This window comes from Talpa occidentalis, unplaced genomic scaffold (genome assembly GCF_014898055.3).
Source record: "Talpa occidentalis isolate TD23 unplaced genomic scaffold, MPIMG_talOcc4v2.1 talOcc4.17, whole genome shotgun sequence".
Lineage (NCBI taxonomy): Eukaryota > Metazoa > Chordata > Mammalia > Eulipotyphla > Talpidae > Talpa > Talpa occidentalis.
In genome coordinates this window covers 6,210,223-6,224,129 of record NW_023601754.1, presented here as the reverse complement: position 1 = coordinate 6,224,129, position 13,907 = coordinate 6,210,223, and the positions used below count along the sequence as shown (strand labels likewise).

Sequence of the window (13,907 nt, the reverse complement as noted above, 5' to 3'; positions counted from 1 at the left end):
GGATTTGGAGAAGGGAAAGAAGGGTTTTCCTGAGATGGGAACTGGGTACTGTGGCCGCGATGAGGCCGGGCCTAGCCTGATGAAATGAGTGAGATAGGCAGGTACCTCAGGTTGGCATAGGGCCCCTAAACAACAGGCTGTCTCTGGCTCTGACCTGGAGTCAACAGGGAGTCTCTGCAGGTCCTAGATTTGGGAGGTCAAGACCCCTGTTCAAGATGTGTCCAGGGCCAGTTGCCCCAAGACCTGGGCGGTGGGACAATCCCTTAGGCTCCCTCCTAGAGAACTACCCTCAGAAGTGCTTCTGCGTGTCACACCCTGTATTCTGGTGCAGCCTCATCCAAAAGGCCACCTTCTCCTCCTTGAGCTTCACACCCACCCTCACAGCGTAGTCCAGCTGCAGGTACTTCTCGTCCTTGTCGTAGCGCGGCCAGTAGGGCAGCTTCCCGTCATTGGGGTTTCTGCCCAGGAGGAGGAAGAAATGTTATTTGTGCTCATCTTCACCCCGCCTCCTTCTTTTACCCGTCCCCTTTGGAAGTTGGGGTCCAGGGGCTTTATAGATATGCTATGTAAACAGAGCTTTAAGAAAGAGTAGGGAGGCCTCTCCTGTGGCGCAGCGGTTGAGCGCTGGGCTGCGAAGCTGCCCGCAGCCTCTGCAGCGCCGGTTTGATCCCCGGCCGCCAGCAAGGGTCCCACATGGCGCGCAGACCTCTCCTGCCGTCCGCTGCTCCCCTCAGCAGTGTATTTCGTCAGTCTGCCTGTTCTGCTCTCCGCTCTGGCTCTGATGAATCCTCTCAACCTCCCACGCTTCTGACTGTACCCAGTGCTTGTATAAATAAATAAATAAAACTTTTAGAAAAAGAAAAAAAAAGAAAGAGTAGGAAGATGTGTGGCGGGAAATGTCTTTCTAGGCAGAGGGAACAGTATGCGCTAAGGGTAGGAGGTAGGACATACTCGGGCTTTTGGAGGGAGCATTGCTGTAGCGTTAGGTTAAAACCTGAGGCATGTGAAGAGGATGAAAGGAGATAACACAGAAAAGACTGAAGGTTTTTGTGTCAGGCTAAAGGGTTGGGACTTTATCCTGGGGGCAGAGGGAAGCCATTTAGAGTTTTAAGCAGGTGATTAACTTAGTCGGATGATATTTCAGAAAACCCCTTGAGTGTCTGAAGGTGGATGCGAAACTCCTCATGAGGCCACCAAAGCCCAGCTTGAATGTCACCTCTACCAGGAAGCCACCCCTACCCAATCCCCAACGTGGTCAGATACCTCTCTATGCTCTTAAAGCGCCTTCTGCTCCCCCAGTACAGCTCTCATTATGCCAGGTTGTAATGTAATGTTCTCTTTAAGCGGGAACAAGCCACTGGGCGGTGGGAGTCCCCTCTGTGATGTCCTCCAATTCCAGCTCCCGGTATTTGCTTGGGTACAGAAGTTAGCACTAGCAACGACTGCTGAATGCTGGAGTGAATGACGGGTGTGGCTCATGGGACAAAGAGGGACATGTGCTGGGGACATTTAGGACCTGTGACTGGGGATAGGTGAAGAAGGAACATTCTGCTTGTGCTGATGGTGCCTTTCCTGAGCGATGGGCAGGGACAAATATCTGAAGCAGCTGCCATGGTATCTAGTGCCCAGATGTATTGCGGGGCCAGACTTACCCTGTGCGGGCAAAATTGGCCCAGTAGCTCATCATCCGGGAACTCAGTGCCCTCTCCTCACCTGCGGAGTGGCCTGGAGACACAATGGGGTGTGGCTTTGGGAAAGAGCAGAGGGTGATGCTGTCCCACCTATGCCTTCTGCGGCTCCTCCCATAGTGGGGGCTTTGATTGGGGAGAGCATTCCCGAGTAGGAACTGGTGAGTTCTCTGTGGTCAGCCAGTGGGGGGGGGGGGGGCTCCGAATACAAAGGTGGGGAGACTAGACATCAGTGAGGGTGTCTGGTAGGGCTTTAGCACCTTTGAGGAAGGGAGTTCCGAAGATGTAGTAGATCTCATCACCGTGGTCTGCCACGTCAGTTCGGGGCTTGATAATGATGGTGGTGGGAGCATGGTGCATGAACTCATAGAGGTAGACGGGGAAGCCGGCGTCTAGGAAGAGTGAAACTGAGGCGGGCTGCAGGAGAAGCCGCTGGCTGACTTCCTTATCCACCCCTGGCATCCCACCCCTCCTGCCTCAAGCAGCCTTCAGGATCAAGGGAGCAGATCTTAACGGTGTCTGTAAGCCCAGTTCTCCATGTCACCCAAGCTCTCTGAGATGCAGTTCCTCGTCTGCTGTCTAGGGGTGCTATCATTGAATTCCCAGGATTGTGGCAATCTTCTGAGCTTTTCCTCTCTTGGCTTGGCATTTAAGTTTCTTCAGCATCCACTCCCTCCAGCCCCATTTTTGATCTCTCACCAACATGTTCTCCAAAGCCCTTGTCAGCCAGGGGAGGGTTCTCCAAGGTACCCCTGAGCCTGTTGTCTCAGTCGGGAAGACTTCCCTGACCAGCCTAGGCTGTCTTCTCTGTTCTTGCTTGGGCCCTGCCCCCCTAAGGAGCAGCTCCTCCTCTCACAGCTGCAAGAATACTGCCTCTTCAGTGGCCTCTTGAAACCCTTCACCAGCCCAGAGGGACAGAGAGGGTGGGTGAGCAGATGGTAAGCCCATGAGTGGGCCAGGTGTGGGCACTCTTGGGGACCCTACATACTGCGGTGGCAGCGAGCAGCCCGTAGGGTGGGAGACACAAAGACAGCGTCCGTAGCTAGGTCCATCAGGCGGTTTCGTAACATCTTCCAGTCGCCGCCATCCATCTCACCCAGGTACTCCTCCATCACCAGAGGTACCTGCTCCTTGGTGATGTTCTGCAGGGGGAAGCCACGCCCATCCTGAGTTAATCCCAGGATTGTGGCAAGGACCAGGGAAGCCTTTTCCCTCTTCTGCACCTTTCCTGAGGTCTAGGCGCCAGCTGGGCCAGAGGTGGCCACATCAGTGACTAGACCCAGGCTCAGCACTCGCAGGGAGTTGTCTCCCTGAGGGAGGGGGGAGTGGGGAGCTTCCTGGGAAGGCCTCCCTCTGCTGATTCCTCCCCCTGTGTTCTTGCTGCACAAGAATAGTCTGCCAGGTCCTTCGGGCTGCTGGGGGCGGGGGAGGCTTGCCCACCAGCAGCGATCTGGTTCCATGCCAAACCCCAGATTCCTCCCCCGCCCCCCCAAAAAAAGAGAGAAAACCTTTATCCTGGTTGGGAGCCTTTTGTGAAAAGCAGCTACCAGGTTCCAAAAAGGGGATCAGCCTTCTTTAATCAAACAGTACCCCTGACAGTCGGGCCCCTCACCAACAGGGTGCTGGTGCTCCAGAGTATCTTGGAGAGGGTTTCTTTTCTCATGATGTGTCGGCTTAGCGGGATCTTCATGATCTGTCCACAAGACAGGGACCCAGGTGTGGGCCAGGCCCCAGCATGGTGAGTTCTCCAATAGAGCACACAGTGCAGGAAGTGCCCATGACCCTTCCCCACCCTCCTGCTCCCAGCCTGCCTATCACGAGCACCTAGTATAGAGCTGCGTGGGGGCTGGAAGTCTCTCTCCTGAGCAGGGGCAGACTGTGACTGAGGAGCAAGGGAGAGCCCCAGGATTTGCAGCTGCCTGAAGGCAGGAATGGACATGATCATTCATACAAACTATGATTTGAAGATTTGGGGCCCCAGTCCTCTAAGCTGCCACATTTCTCTCCCCCCCCCCATTATTTCTGGCCAGCTCTTACTACACAGGGACTACAGGAGGCCCCCAAGCACTTGGGCTTCCCAGAGAGGCCACTGGGATCTGATCTGGTACCCAACATTACCTAAGAGGCATCCTTTGCAACCTACTGTGGTGGGCACCCTCTATTTACTTACATAAGGCAAGACCCAGTTGAACTCCAGGTTGTTGACACCCAAAAGGTAGGGCACAGGTGCAACCTGCCCCTGGGTCAGGAGTACCACAGGGTTGTCTGGGAACACTACACCGTCTACCACAGGGCTCATGAACCACACGATCTGTAAGACAAGGGCTATCTGCAGGCAGTCTTCCTGCAAACCCTCCCAGGCTACCTATAGTCTAGGGTGCCCAGTTCAGCAGGTCCCACTCCATCAGCTACTCTGGATTGGGAAAAAGTTGGGGCTCAGTGGCCCCTGGAGCAGGTGTGGATGAGAAGCAGCAAATATTTGCAAGACCAGGCTACTCACACTTGGGATGCCCCTCTAGGTATCCACGTAGCTCACCCTCTCCCCTCTTGAAATTTTTTGCTAAATGTTAACTTCTCAATGGAGACTTCTCTTTGAAATTCTGCTTCTCCCAACATGCCTGACCTCCTTAGCCTGCTCCAGTGTTGCTATGTACCTATCACGTTCTAAGGAGGTGAATGAATGAATCATAGTGTTTAATGTTTCCACAGAAACATCAGCCTCACTAGGGAAGGGTTCTCGGTCAAAACAGTTCACTGAGGGCCTGGCACACATTAGTTGTTCAATAAATACTGGAACTATATTACGAGGCCTGCTTACCTCCTGAGGATCTTTCTGGAAATTGAAGTGGAAGAATCTCTGTGGAAGAGAGGAAGGGACTAGAGTTAAAGGGAGCCTCCCCAATGTGCTCCTGGGACAACGTTGCTGGGGCCGTGGGGTACCGAGTCAGGAGGGTGACTGCAGACAATTGGGTGAGGGAGCTTGAAGGAAGTTCCACCTACCATCTTCTTGGACACATGCATCATCTTGGCCACTGGTAGTGCCCTCAGGCATTCTACTAGAATCTGGGTGCTGTTGTGTTTGCAGCCTGCCAGGTGGGCAATTTTCTGCAGAGAGAAGGGAGCTGGGGTGGTGCTATCCTCCTGCTCCATGCTGAGCCCTGGGGGAGAGGAGGCACCTACCTTGGCCACCGCTAGCGGGTCAGGATTGATGAAATTTCTGAGCACTGCAGTGCCGCTCTGGGAAATGGCCCGGTGGAAGAGGCCCCGGGCTAGGGGGGACATCATCTGCAGGGATGGAGAGCATCGCACCCATGAGATGCACAAGTGGGGATCATTTGGGCGTTCTGGGGTGCCTGTCGGGCCACTGCCAAGAAGGCAGGCAGCTGGGAGGGAGTCAGGAGTCCTGGGCTGGAGTCCTAGACCTAGAGCCGATGCCTTCCCTCCTCAGGGCCTCAGTATCCTGGCTGTGTAATGGGCCCCAAGAGCCCTCAGGGGTGAGCTGAGGTTGTGGAAAAGGCCCCCTTCTCCTGCTGGGCGGGAAATGGTGGGGGAGTCCCGTGGTCATGGAGCACTTAGCCTTTCTCCACTTCCCACGTTGAGGAAACAGCTGTATCTGAGGCCCCCTGTCCTGCTCTGGGGGCGCCTCAGACTTCATGTGTTTCCAATTTGCCTCAGTCAGTCCCCATCTAGGTGGTGTCCCTCACCCCATACCATCCACCCAGTCCCGGACCATCTCTTCTGCGCATGTCTGCAGCCCAGCTGCCCAGGCCTGGCCTTCGCCCTCTTCCATCGCTCAGTAACCGTCCTCTCCTCTCTACCCTGCCTGTCTCCAGTTCAGAGCTAGTCCCCTTCAGCGCCTCTGGGATATCACCCACCCTCCCCACACCCCTCAGGTTGTGGCAAGCCTCTGCACTGCAAGCCTCTGCACTGCAAGCCTCTGCACTCCAAGCCTCTGCTCCTGCTTCTTTCAACCCAGTTCTAGCAGGCTGCGCCATCGCTCAGAATTCACATCGGGTGGTGTCACTTTCCTGCTTAAAATCTCTCCCTACTCTCCGGTGCATCTTGGATAAATTTGCTTAACCTCTCTGGGCCTCACCATCTGTAGAACGGACAAAACTTCTTGCTTTGGATTGTTGGGGGAAACTAAATGAATGCATGCATGCAAGGGGCTTAGACACACAGAGAGTGCGCAGGTGTTTGAACAGTATTACTGTGCCCCACAAGGCCAGGTGTGATGTGGTTCTTGCTCACTCTCCAGGCAAGTGCCCCTCGCAGGGCACCTGACCTCACACCCACACCCCAGGCACACTCCGGGTGAGCTGTTCATGACTCCCAGATATCATCTGTGGCTCCAGCCTTGCCCAGCAGGCAGATGGTGGCCTCCATTCAGACTCCGAGTGAGGAAGCGAAAGGGGCTGGGTGATCTTTCCTGCCCACCAGTGTTCCCCCTGAATAGTGCCACACCCTTGTCATGAGTGGACGAGCCGCTTGCGGGGTGAGGACGGGTGTTTGGACCGGGATGTCCCTGTACACTTATTCTGCCTTTGTCCGTGCAGTGGGGGATGCACTTGCGGGAGCAGAAGGCCTGCGGCTTGCTGGGTGAGCCTAGCACTGCACTCACCAGTCCCGAGATGCAGAAGGCCCCAGCGGACTGGCCGAACAGGGTCACGCGGCCTGGGTCTCCACCGAAGGCTGCGATGTTCTTCTGCACCCAGCGCAGAGCTTCAACCTGGTCCAGCAGCGCCCAATTCCCGCGAGCCTGGCTGTCTCCCGTGCTGGGCATGCGGGACTCAAGATTAAGGTCCCGAGCCCCCGCGGCTAAGTGCGCCCGCCTCGCCCCCTCCAGTCCCTCGGAGACCAGGTCTAGCGCGCACCTGTCCCGCCTCAGGTAGGCCCCGCCCCGTAGAGGCGGGATACAGCGCGCGCCCCGCCCACAGGCCTCAGGCCCCGCCCCCGCCCGTCTCGGCGCCCCTGGGCCCCGCCCCTCCACCCCCGCCCCGGCGGGGGGGCCCGGCCACCTCAGGAACCCCAGGATGCCGAGCCTGTACTGCAGCAGCACAACCACCACCTGCTCGCGCGCCGCCAACTCCGAGCCGTCGTACGTGGAAGCGGCGCCCACGAGGAAGGCGCCTCCCGGGACCCAGACCATCACCTGGGGAGGAGGCGGCCGTCTGAGCGCGCGGGCGGGGGCCGAGGGCCGCGCTCGGGCCGGGCGGGGGCGCCCGCGGGGCTCACCGGCAGCAGCGCGTCCCCGGGCGCGCGCGCCGGCGCGTACACGTCCAGGTACAGGCAGTCCTCGCTGAAGCGCAGCCACTGGTACCGCCTCCCCGTGCTGAAGTACATGGAGGTCACCTGCCCCCAGGACTCCTGCAGGCACCTGTGGGCGAGAGGTGAGGGGCCCAGCTGGGGCCTGGGGCGCCCAGAGCGAGGGGAAGGGTTTTCACCACGTTCCATGGTGAAATGGGACCAAACGCGAAGTCCAGGCAGCCCTGAGTGTGCGTGTGCGTGTGCGTGTGCATGCCCGAGGGCCTCTCTGTCCCGCGGCCTAGCGCCTTCCGTAGCTTAGGGGCCAGGGATGGAAGGCGGCTTGGTGCTCAGGATCCGCTCCTGCCCTGTGCCTCGCCCCTTGGGAAGAGGGTCCCTGCTCCTGTTGGAGACCCTGTTGGTGTTGTCAAGTCAGGAACCCGGCTGCCCTGGGCACCCCGAGACTTTCATGTCCTCCCATTCCCTTAGTCTCTGATTTGCACCTGAACAGGCCCCCCCACCCAATTCCCCCACCATTCCGCGCCTGCTGTCCGTGAGGGCCTTCACCGCGACCTCTACTCAGGCCTCCGCCCAGCCTCTTCACATGCAGTCGCCTCATCCTCCACACTGGCCAGAGGTTGACAGAAAACACAAAAGTGACCAGGTCACTCCTTCCTTAATGCCTTCCTCAGCGCCCCTGCCCTTAGGTAGAGTTCAGATTCACCCACACTGGTGCAGATCCTCCAGTGCATCTAGTCGTGTCCTGCCCGACACCATGTGCTCCACACCCTTGCCTGCCACCTCCAAGTCCTTGTCTCCTCCTCTGCCGAATGCCCTCTCCTCAGCCAGGCAGAACTCATAGCTCCCTCTGCTGGACACTTGCCCCACCCTCCCCAACATTCTCTCTGCCTGGCTACACTACTGGTTTGGGGTAATTTCCATTAGTTGTTTCTTTCCCCAAGGGGCCAGGCACTCCCCAAGGGCAGTGACAGAGGTAGATTTGTGAATCCTGGCACCCAGCTCAGCGCCTTGTGCTGTGAGGACGTCCGATGTACTTAGGAAGCTTGCTTGGACTGTCAGGTCACCTTACCTGTTCTTGCCGTTCCAGCCTGGAAGATGGCTCTTCTCTTGATACTTCTGGCTGGCCCATTTGTATGGATGTAGGAAACCTGCCTACTCCTCTGCTCTTTTTCCATCTTGTCCCAGCCTGTCTGTGTACCTCACTCCTGCCTCCCACCCCCAGAGGATCCCCGGCTCCCCTTCACTCCTTCACAACTTCCAGCAGCGCTTTCACATACTTGAGTCCAAGCCTGCCTGCCTGCCCTCTGTCACCCACTTCTTCAGCAACTATCCTCTCTCTGTCTCTCTCTCTCTTTCTCTCTTTCCCTTAGGTCAAACTTTTCAGTAGCTTGTCTTTGCCTCCACCCCTACCAGCCTCTCCCAGGTCACCAGGAGGCAGCACATTTCTGTCTCTACAGATTGTCTGGTCTTCCTTGGCTTGACTTCTTGGTAGCAGCTAATATTGGTGTTAGGATGCTGTGTATTAGACCACAACCAGCATCCTGGCTTGAAAACCAGAGCTCTTATACCCAAGAAGTGGGGTTACCAGCAGCTGAGACATCTGTCCCCATTCCCCCACCAAAACCATTCCTGTCAAGGTCACTCATGATCTCCATCTTGCTAGATCTCTACCATTGCCTTACTTGCCCTGGTAACCCTCTATGTAGTTGACCACACTCTCCCTCACAAGCTTTCCAGAGCACACCATTTTCCTGCCACCTCATCGGTAGCGCCTCCTCTTCTCTCAGAGCCTAATGTGAGAATGCCAGGACTCAACCCTTGGTTCTTTTTTCCTTCTGACTGGTCTGTTTCCACAGTTGTTCTCACCCAGGCTGAGCACTTCACATCTTTGATATGCTCTTGACCAGTTGGCCTTCAGACCCCTTTATTCAAACCACCTACCCCACATCTCCACAGGGACCTCTCTCAGGCACATCAAACTTAACATGACCTGACGTGAACCCTTGTTTTGTCCAAACCTGCTCTTGCCCTAGTCTTCCCCACGTCAGTAAGTAGCACCCCTACCCCCTTGCTGCGCTGGCCCAAAACTAGTCATTATCCTTGATTACTCTTTCTCCCTTATGGCTCACTTCCAGCTCTCCAGCAGATCCTGTCAATTTTACTTTCAAAATAAATCTGGAGTCTGCCCACCACCTCCACTGTAACTACCCTAGTTGAAGCCACTATCTCTGTAACAACTTCCTCTCTCCTTACTTACCCCTATTAACTACCACCCCACAGTTCTTACACCCACCACCCAGTGTTCCAAACAGTCATTGTCTGACAGCTCGTGGCCAGTGTTCCACCAACTGACACCCAGATTTCTATGCAGTGGACAGCCAATGCTTAAGCCTCTGATCCTTGGGGTTCTAGCAGTGACCATCTCAAGTTAGGTACACCTGATTCATGGCTTCCAAATAGCAGTCACAGAATTTGCAGAGTGCCTGGACTTCTCTCAGTGACAGCCCGTGTTCTAACAGGTAACTCCTCGTGTTCCAGTAACACTGGACAGCCTGCTCTACAATGGACAGTCTCTTCATAACAACTAGATACCCAGGATAATGATTGTAGTTTTTTATATGAACTGACACCCAGGTTTTTACAGTAGACATTTTTCTAAACCCTGAGGCTCTATCTAACTTATGCTGAACATTGCTGCAGAATGTTCTGGACACTGTGTATTACTTAATGGTCTGAGTAAACAATAAATATACTTGTTCTGGGTAAACTGCCAAGCCCAGCTTCAAAGGGTAATCATTGTCCCAACATGTTCATGAAACTCAGCGTTTGCAGCAAGCTAGAGATGGCAGTAAGGCCCTGGGAAATTAAAGCTGAAAGTGAGCCCGTACCCACCCTATCTTGGGGCTCCTTCTGCAGAGAAGGGCTGTGGTTCTATGTGGGCTTGTTGTTGGGCTCAAGCCTCAAGAGAATGAGAACTCAGGATTCACTCTGTGTGTGTGTGTGTGTGTGTGTGTGTGTGTGTGTGTGTGTGTAAGCACTACTCCTCACATACCTTTTAAGAAAACTCAGTGGTATAGTGACCACTGCTGCTTTGCCAGGATCCCTCCCTGGGTAGAGCCAACGACAGCATTATCAGTGCCCTAATCACCACCCAGATCAATTATTGTAGGTTTGGAATTGTATAAGTTTGGAAACTTAGGCCCAGAATGGGCCCCAGGCCTGCCTGCATTCACACAGTGTATTCTTTTCACTTGAGTTGTCCAAACTGGGGCCCAGAAGCAGGCACAGGTCCAATACCCTCCTCAGTCTCTGCCCACTCTCCTCTGATATTCTGACTCTTACGCAGGGGCATGAGTGGTGGCATGTCTGATTCCTTTCCATGGCTCTGGGGCCTCCGGGGCAGTGAATCTGCGGGTACCCACAGGAGGTTTGGCGAAGGGGACTCCCAGGAACACATTGATGTTTGTCTTTGCCACATGCATCTGCTTTCCTTGGAGGAGGCCATATTTGGTGGCCACTAGAGGCTTCTTGGTATGCAGGTCACCTAGGAAAAGAGGAAAAAGGTCACCCCAGCCACTGAAAAGACCCTGGCTGATCTGCCACGGGCACCAGCAGCACCTGGAAACTTTCCACAATTGTGTATTTGCCCACTTTAAAAAAAAAAAAGATTTATTATTTATTTATGCACACAAGAACTTGGGTACAGGCCAGAGGGGTGTGTGTGTGTGTGTGTGTGTATGTGTGGATTCACCAGAGACAGAGTGGGGAGCAGAACAGGCATATCTACTGAAATACACTGCTGAGGGGAGTAGCGGGTGAGTCAGGAGAGGTTTGCTGCGCCATGTGGGTAGCTCCCTGGCCAGGGATTGAACTTGTGCTGCAGGGGCTGTGGATAGCTTCATAGGTTGTGTCTTAGTCCCCTGCACCACCAGGGAGGCCCTCCCCACGTTTTTAGTGTTGCCTTTAGTATTATTCTTTTTCATTATTTGATTTTCAAAGCTGTGTTAGTAGGTGTATAAAAGTTCTTGTGTGTTATCTGAATTATTCCTCTGCATCATTTAATGTCTATTAAATGTGCCGGGTTTTGTTTTCAGCTCTGAATAGGACTATACCCTTGTCTTGCTAACATTTGCCTAGCATATATGTAGAAGTCACACACATATACACATTCTTATATATATATATATATATACTGGTATCAGTACTTGTACATGCACATTTCTATATGCTTAGGAGTGTATGAACATAGTTCATTTACAAAGAAACATGCAGAAATTCAAGAGTTAAATGCATGCCCATATATATGTATATATACACATATGTATAAGTATAAACACACGTAGATTACATATTATACCTCCCTCCCCCACTGTCACACATGCATACTACACACATACCTACACCACAGCCAGCTCTTGAAATAGATATCAGCTAGGTCAAGTTGAATTTAGCCTCTGCTTGTGGGACTTCCCCCTCTTCTGGGCTCCCATCCTGCCCCACTCCTATTTGCCAAGGATTGCTGAGGCCTCACATCTGTTGCCCCTTTCTGAAGCACCCTTGTTATTTTTTCCCTCTTCCTTTATCAAAATTAAATCATTCTGTTCCCTTGTCCCCTAGGTTTGTGCTGCAAAACAACAAAAACCAAATCTGATCCAAGTATTATTGAACCTGACTGTACATCAGAATCAATGAAAAAAAAATCCCTATGTCCTACCCATTCTCTCTGAATGGGAATCTCAAGAAAATTAGATTTATGAACTTCTCTAGGAAATTTTCATTTTTGGAATCAAAACAACTGGTTTTTGAAATAGCATTGGGAACTGGTGCACCTTCACACCCCAAGCTGCAGGTGGGCAAAAATGCCTCTCTGGGGGCCTCCCTGGTGGCACAGGGGTTAAAGCCACTGTGCCATGAGTTCGATACCCTGCCAGGGAGCTACCCACATGGCGCAGCAGACCTCTCCTGTCTCCCCGCTGCTCCCCTTAGCAGTGTATTTCAGTAGATCTGCCTGTCCTGTTCCCCACTCTGTCTCTGGTAAATCCTCTCACCCCCCGTACCTCTCGCCTACACCCCAGTTCTTGTTTGCATAAATAAATAACATAAATCTTTTTTAAAAAATGCCTCTCTGCTCACATTTATAGGCTATACATAAACAATATCTGGGCACAAAGGAGTGGCTGTAATGGTGGCCCTTCAGGCATTGAGGTCAGCCAGCAGGGCCAAGAGGCTGTCTCAGACTTCCTGCACCTGTGCAGCCCTTTGCAGTTTACAAAGTCCTTCCCTGTGGCCCTCATAAGTGGCCCAGCCTGAGGTCTCGTAGGACCAAGTCAGGAGGCCGACGTCTGTCACAATACCCTGATTTTCCCTGAATCCGTATCCACTCATGATTGAATAACTTATAACTATGCTTTACTGATTTTTTTTTTATTATAGCCTGACTGTATTCTCTTACTTATCCTCCTAAAAACCTTATAGGATCAATGTTATTATCACGCTATACAGATGTGGAGACAGAAGGTCCAAAGGGTTATATAACTTGCTCAAAGTCACGCGGAGAGTGTGTCATATCTAAACCATGATGCTTTACTCTCCTCACCCCAGCCTCTGGGGAGCACCGAAGCATGGGCTGTGTGCTCTACACCCCTAACAAGAGCTGCCCTGGAGCGGCCCCGACCCCCCATTCTGCTACCTAGAGGCAATATATAAGCATCTATAAAAACAGTATACCATCATTTTAGTAGTCATAAAATGATCATTAAAACAGGAGTTACAACTTCCACCTGATTACTTTAAAAATGATGGCACCAATTTTGGCAAAGATACAGTGAAAAGGACATTCCCATATACTGTTGGTGGAGAATAAACTGATCCAATACCCTGGGAAACTAATTTGGCAAAATGTGTGAATCAATATAGTCACATGCTTTGTCTCAGCAATCCCTCTTCCAGGTCTTTCCCTTATGAAAATAGTCGGAAACAGTTTAAAATAAAAACCTTTATGAATAGGAGTCATAGGTAGCATAGCAAGCTCTGGAATCATTATTTTTATCTGGGAGCAAAAGTAAATATAACTATAAAGTCAAGTTATAAACTGCTTATAAGATTTTAAGTGAGAAAAGTAAGAGAATAAAATCGTATACTTGCTAATATCATGGCTATGTACAAATAGGCAATAAAAAGACTAAAGGGACATGTGATAATGTAACAATGTTTCCCGCAAATTACAAACATGTATAAAGCATTTATATAGGCCAACTACAGAGGCCAAAATGGTGGTTAATTTCGGGGTATTGACTGGAAAGGCCATGAGGGGAGCTTGACATGTTCTAGATCTTGATCTGGTTGGGGGTTACATAGTATATATACATAATGTATATCACACATACACTAGTATGTATGAACGTACTAATATAGACAAATTTATATAATATTAATTGAATAAAAATTTAAATGTAAAATCATGAATTATAAAGTTATATAAATTATGTAATGTATTTTATTTAAAATATCAATATAAGTGTCTGCACTCCCAACTGGTGGATGGATTAATGCCTTGAAACATCCCCCCACCTGCCTAGGTTGTCTAAACCCCTGTCCCACTGCCCCAGGAGGCCTGTCCGTCTTGCCTGACACCTTCAGGAAGGGGTAGGGGTTTACCTAGGGCCGTCTGCACCATCAGGCAGAGGAGGAGGCTCAGGCACAGAATCCAACTCATGCTCCAGCTGGCCAGCTCCTGCTACGGGCTGCGGTGATGTCCAGACTGCAAATGTCAGATGGTAGTTAGCAGTCCCACTTTTATCCTACTTCAGTGCCTGTTGGCATCTGCTGGGGTGGAAGAAAATATCACTGGCCATCTGGGCAGCCCACAGCCTCATCTCTGCCTTGGAGTTATAGGTCACACTAGATGGGATTGATCCTTCATTAAACTGACCAGCCCGCAATCCTTCCCCAGTT

The 13,907-nt window shown here is 52.3% G+C and overlaps 1 protein-coding gene across 1 annotated transcript; it reads right to left on the bottom strand.

The window, feature by feature from the left end:
* Positions 1 to 262: 262 nt before the first annotated feature.
* On the bottom strand, positions 263 to 13,696 carry CES4A (carboxylesterase 4A). Its single transcript, XM_037515841.1, has 14 exons — positions 13,611 to 13,696; positions 10,296 to 10,497; positions 6,924 to 7,065; positions 6,707 to 6,840; positions 6,310 to 6,463; positions 4,869 to 4,973; positions 4,689 to 4,793; positions 4,507 to 4,545; positions 3,859 to 3,999; positions 3,301 to 3,381; positions 2,677 to 2,830; positions 1,949 to 2,080; positions 1,653 to 1,725; positions 263 to 458 (listed from the first exon to the last, which is right to left on the bottom strand). Exons 1-14 carry the CDS (start codon positions 13,666 to 13,668, stop codon positions 290 to 292), a joined length of 1,689 nt encoding a protein of 562 aa, XP_037371738.1. The 5' UTR covers positions 13,669 to 13,696; the 3' UTR covers positions 263 to 289.
* Positions 13,697 to 13,907: the final 211 nt, after the last annotated feature.

What these genes read in the sequence shown, in the direction of transcription:
- CES4A (XM_037515841.1), bottom strand. Translation starts at nt 13,668, where the DNA reads ATGAGTTGGATTCTGTGCCTGAGCCTCCTCCTCTGCCTGATGGTGCAG. An exon ending in GGCATCCTGGGGTTCCTGAG is followed by an intron (nt 6,464 to 6,706) that starts GTGGCCGGGCCC and finishes CCGCATGCCCAG; the next exon opens with CACGGGAGACAGCCAGGCTC. An exon ending in ACCCGCTAGCGGTGGCCAAG is followed by an intron (nt 4,794 to 4,868) that starts GTAGGTGCCTCC and finishes TTCTCTCTGCAG; the next exon opens with AAAATTGCCCACCTGGCAGG.